The 6,000-nt window shown below is 38.6% G+C and overlaps 1 protein-coding gene across 3 annotated transcripts in view; it reads right to left on the bottom strand.

Moving 5' to 3' along the window:
• Positions 1-1,491: 1,491 nt before the first annotated feature.
• LOC130564005 (neuroligin-3-like) overlaps positions 1,492-6,000 on the bottom strand; it is a 151,768-nt gene continuing 147,259 nt past the window's right edge. For 2 of the 3 annotated variants that reach the window (XM_057349863.1, XM_057349865.1), the window contains one exon: positions 5,858-5,915. In XM_057349863.1, the coding sequence (XP_057205846.1) occupies positions 5,887-5,915 (29 nt within the window). In that variant the 3' untranslated portion in view covers positions 5,858-5,886. Of the gene's footprint in view, positions 1,512-5,857; positions 5,916-6,000 lie in introns of those variants that run through there. The other variant, XM_057349864.1, reaches the window with a different exon arrangement.

Raw genomic sequence — 6,000 nt, 5'->3', positions numbered from 1 at the left:
TCAGTCACATTTATGATGAAGACACCATTCCCTGACCCAAACCTGTTACACTGCAGCTCTAGCCAGGACAGGATCATGAAATGACCTTTGGGCAACTGACAGGAATGAAGGATTTCAGTGTATATACTGTAAGTCTAAGGGATGAACCTGACAGGGCCTGTACTGTGTCATTAGCTACACTACCAGTGTTGGGGTAACGCGTTACAAGTAATGTGCGTTACATAATCAGATTACTTTTTTAAGTAACGAGTAACGCAACGCAGTTACTTTATAAATTTACATATTAATACTCGAGTCATAATATTATATAATATTAGTAATATATTATATGTTAGATTAATCATAATTTCGCATAACACTATCGAGTTGTTTTGGCTCAACGAAGTGCTCAGCAATGCAAAGAGGATCTGTCATATCCCTTATTTATTACTTTTTATATATTTTATTTTATATAATATATTTTATATACTTTGTATAAAAAAACACCCATATTTGCTGGCCAAAAATCCTCCTTTTCCCACACAGTGTTATACGACTGGAAACGACTCTGCCGTCCCAAAAGCTCACCGGAGCCATCTTGTGCAACTAGCCGCGCTGTCAAAACACAATAAATATGGAGAGTGACAGCGAAGTTAGCAGTGTCAACAGTAGGCAGAGCTCTGATGAGGTGGAGGACTACTGGTCAGGAAATATATTTGAAATGTGTTTTTTAAAGAAAATAAAGGTGTGTTATAGGCTATATAGGATTGTTAAATGCATTACAGTGTTAAACACTAAAGAACAGCAACGTCTGGAAAAGTATGAGCATCAGTTAGGTGAGAAAAAGTAACGCAAAAGAACTTTCAGTTACTTTCCACAAAAAGTACCCAAGTACCGTATTTAGTTACTTTTTTACAGAGTAACTCAATATTGTAACGAGTTACTTTTAAAAGTATCTTTCCCCAACACCGTACACTGCACACATCATCAGAAAAGAGAGGAGACCTGTGATAAACTCCATCAACTACTCTTAGACTGAACTTCATGACATGTCACTTTTTTAATAACATTTCTTTATTATTCTTAAATAAAAACAACACAAACATGCTTAGGCCCACATGCATTTTATTTTAATGTCCATGGACAATAGGCAGGTATCCGTGTCTATCAGTTTTTAAAGCTCCAATCTTTTTAAAACTAAATCTCCAGTTTTAGGTTTGTGTTCTTTATATTGTCAAGGTCAATGTATTGACATTTTGGCTTTTTTGCATATATTCAACCTTTAAAGACTTAAAAAAGTTTATACATGGGTGTGCCTTTTCTGGAGAGAAATCAATAATTCACAATACATTAAAAGCAATAAAATAGCACAACAAAATGATATTTTCCTGTGCAGACTCGGCAGAAAAGCCTTTCAGATGGTGTGGACTCCTGCAACTGCTACTGAGTTAATCCAATTGAAACGCACACACTTTGTCTGCAGACACTTTCCAGCTATGCAGTGAACACTAATGGGTATAAAACACGTTATTCTGTGGGGGAAAAACAAAACCTCATTGCAATTAACCATTAAATTTTTTTTATAAAATAATAATTTATTTTATAAAATAAAAATCCTCAGTGATGAAATATATGAAAAACAGTCTTTTATTCAACTGAAATCACAAAATGTGGGGATTTTTATCAAATCAACTTTAATGAATGTCATTTTACATCTATTTTTATGAATTATAATATGATTTAAAAGTGGCAGGGCATCTTTAATACTAATTTCACCACCAAACTCCATCAAAAAAATCTTGTCACGTTTTAATCTCTAGAGATCTTGTCACACCCCTAATAGACACCATTTCATTTTTAAGGAAACTCTTGGGAAAACTATTCATTGTTACTATCAGTAAACACTAACAGCAAGTTATATCAGTGTTAGCATTTTGTCCGTACTGTTGTTTAAAACGATGTTGAGGCTCTTGTTAGTGATGAAGTATGGGATATTTTTCCTCATTGTATCCGTCAAAATACTACAAAATTATCCTGCTTCAATAGATACAATAATACTTAGTCTTAATACAATATATACATTAATACTTAATAATTTGATGTCACAATAATATATGTGACATCAAATAGGATTTCTAAAGTAGTCTAAATGTAATCCAAAAGTAGTCAGAATACATTACAAAAAATGTGTAATCTAAGAGATTATATTACTGACGTCAATTACAATTCGTGAGTAATCTACCCAGCACTGGATGTCACTACATAAGGCAAAAGGAGATCCAAAAATGTAAGTGTATAAATTGACAGAACACTCAATGAAAAATGTTTACTAAATAAATGACTGCATTTAACAGACCTTACTATTATACTACTATAACTACCTTTCAGTATAGAGAGTATTTTAGTCTTTGCCCCACATTTGAATTCAGAATTACACCAATTTACAGTGATAAATGAATGCCTTTTCATATTGACTTTCAGTGGTTTAAGCAGAATGGACAAGAAATGTGGACTGCTTGAGGAACATCCATATGTTGTTGCCTTGCTTCCACAGTTGCTGACACAACATAAAGTTACACAACACCCTGAATCACACAACCAATGAGAACGCTCTTCTATTTTTGGAGAACTGTACAAACTCTGAAAATAAATGCAATTCTTACAGATGAGCCTCTAGGAGGAGAGCGAATGTGGTGTAGCGCATGAAACATAAATCATATCTTAATGTAACTAGAGCGGGAGGGATTTTGACGTTGCAAACAAACAGCAGGATGGGGAAGAAGAGCTGCGGGCTGACAGACAGATGGCCCTAACCAACAGACTCACACTTTAAACTATGGAGAACTCAAGCGTATTTAAAGGAGTAGTTCACCTTCTAAATGAAAATTCTGTCATCATTTACTCCCCCTCTTGTCATTTCAAACCTGTACGAGTTTCTTTCTTCTGCAGAACACAAAAGAAGATATTTTGAACAATGTCGTTAACAGCCCCCCATTCACTTGCATCGGTAACAATAGAAGTGAACTGGACTGGATAGAATAGAAGTGGACTGTGCTGTTCTGTTACCCACATTTTTCAAAATATCTTCTTTTGTGTTCTGCGGAAGAAAGAAACTCATACAGGTTTGAAATGACAAGAGTAAATGATGACAGAACTACTCCATTAAAGCTGTGACCGACAAATCATGGGAGCTTCTGCCCAGACTATATATAACTTATGGAAACTTTGTGAATGATGGGCATTTTAGCCTGCATGTGACTGTACACTCACATATCAACACTCAGTCAAGAGACTAGCCAATCAAAACATACAGTCAGCTTACATTTATATTTATGGGTTGTGATCTGGCCTGTGTTCCTCTAGTTATTGTGGACTTTTATGTTACTTCCTGTTCCTGCCTTCCTGTTGCCCTCGTCCATATTCGCCAGACAACCATCGCCAACTCCAACAACCTCCCGGACGTTGTTAAATGATTTTTTGTTATGGACTGAACCAACCAACCACTTCAAACCCAACTCACCCGTGATTGTCCTCGGGGGTCACTTCTTAAATTTTTTTGGCTATGCTTTAATTCTGGTGGGGTCACTGTGGGGGAGGCGTAGGAGGACTCCACCCCTAAACATGTTTGGGGGGCAGTAGACCAGCCGCGGAAGCCTGCATTCCCCACTAATGTTGACTAGCCCTGTGCTCATGGCTGCCACTCCAGAGCCCATCCACAACATGGCTAAATTTCTTGGGCCTGTACACAACCTAGCTGCCTCTAAAGTGCCTGTGTGCAACATGGCTGCTTCTCCAGAGCTAGTCCAAAGTCTGATGGTCCCAAGTCTGACGGTTCCGGAGGAGCTCATTGTGGTGGTGCCTGAGGTCCTGCCCCTGGAGTCAGCTCTGCATGGGTTTGCCACAGCCTTGTGGTGTGTCTGGTTCTCTGTTCCACCCTGGACCCTGACGCCAATAGCACCACCCTGATCGCGATCACCGTCGGCTCCTCACTAGCCTCCTGCTCCACCCTAGCGCTCTGCTGCTCTGCCACCAGCTCCGCCCAGGGGTGCGTTTCCCGAACAACGACATAACTCGCTGGTTAACCACCATAGTACGATGCATCATTGGGGAAATTAACGATGTAGTTACGATTGTTTCCTGAAACCGTAGTAACTCTGTTGGAGATCAATTGTTTGAACCAAGTTGGTTCAGCAATCTAGTTGATGACGCCACACAGGTGGTGGAGTAATGACGTCTACTAATAAATACGTTCAGATCGAATTAATGTCAAATTCTTGCTCTAAATAACATACATTGCATTTAAGGACTACTTTTGTTATCCTATTTTTGTTATCTGTTGTTTTATTTCATGATATTTAATTCATTTATAAGTGTCCTCCTACGTCATTCCGCCCAGGGATTCCACGGGGTCCTAGCGCACGCAGATCATGCTCATGCGCACTTTTAAAAAACAGCGCTTCTATTTCCTCGACAAATTAAAAGATGTCTGTGACGAGGGAGGCGGGACGAGAGCCGCTGGGGAACGACGCGGGGCCGGTGGCACGAGTGATAATGAGTGTCAGCTGTGCGTTACACCGGTCTCGCATCTCTCACGGAGGAGATCGGAAGCATAAAGGGACGAGCGACAGGAGTGTACGACGAGAGAGGACCGGGCCCGGACATGTTACGTTTTTTTGTTTACGTGGCCGGCAGTCTACCGTGAGGTGGCTGTCGGCCCTTTTATTTCCCTGTTATTGTTTGTTTATTTGATCAAAAGTTTGTTTGAATGTTCGCCGGTTCCCGCCTCCTTCCTTTTATACAAACTTTGTTACAATGTCCAATTAAATTTGTATATATTTTGAGTGATGGATATGGAATGCACTGCATGTTGCTTGTTTACTTTGATCAAAAGCTAGTCTACATGTCTACATGTCATAATAATAAGGAACGATTCTTCTAACCACAGCTCTAGACCTGTAGTTCCAACCACGCAACTTTGCGATGCTGCTTGCGATTGATCATTGGAACGATAGTTTTGGGAAACACTTAAATGGTTGATCTATGCTGGAACAACAGAACTTGCGACCATAGTTGGCTAACGATGCTTTTGGGAAACGCACCCAGAAACGCATTGTTAATACAAAAATCGACCCATTGAGCTAAATCTTGAAGAACATATAAAAGTCAGACAAATAATTAAATGCTAAACATGAATACAAAAAACCTTGTCTACTATTATAAGTGGAATTCAAATAACAGTATATAAATACCATACAAACATTCTATCTTTTTTGTCATTTTGACCAGTTCGGTCGCATTAAAATTTTCTGCTAATAAATCCAAAAACACATACAAACACGTGTGTGTGTGTGTGTGTGTGTGTGTGTGTGTGTGTGTGTGTGGGAAGGGTAAACCCTACGGTATGGGGACAAAATGTCCCCACAAAGATGGCAATATCCAAAACCCTTGTCCTTGTGGGGACATTTTTTGGTCCCCATGAGGAAACAAGCTTATAAATCACACAGAATGAACTTTTGTGAAAATGTAAAAGAGCAGACAGTTGTGTGTGATTGTTAGGGTTAGGGGTAGGGAATATGATATACAGTTTGTACAGTATAAAAACCATTGCGTCTATGGAATCTCCCCATAAAACATGGAAACCCAAAATGCACTTGCATGTGTGTGTGTCTGTGTGCAATATCTCATTAAAATTTAGAAAATGACCTCCTTAATCACTGGACATATCTACATATATTTTAGCAATACATTAATAATATTCATAATAATAAAAATACATTAATAATAATAGTAATAATAATATATTTTAATACAAATATTTTCTGTTGAGTCTAGGAGTGTCCTACATTATGCAGATATTTGAAAACAATCTCAAATTCAAGCAGCATACACATCATGTCAAACACTTCTTCAGGGTCTTCTGTGCCCACTTCTGCACTCTGCAAATAGAAAGAAATACCTTTGGGCAATTACTGTGATATGTGCCCCCTCTCTCACCCTCTCTCTCTCTTTCACTCGCTGACT

This window comes from Triplophysa rosa, linkage group LG13, assembly GCF_024868665.1.
Source record: "Triplophysa rosa linkage group LG13, Trosa_1v2, whole genome shotgun sequence".
In the NCBI taxonomy this organism is placed as follows: domain Eukaryota; kingdom Metazoa; phylum Chordata; class Actinopteri; order Cypriniformes; family Nemacheilidae; genus Triplophysa; species Triplophysa rosa.
The sequence above is the reverse complement of the archived record's forward strand: the minus strand, read 5'-3'. Positions and strand labels throughout refer to the sequence as shown.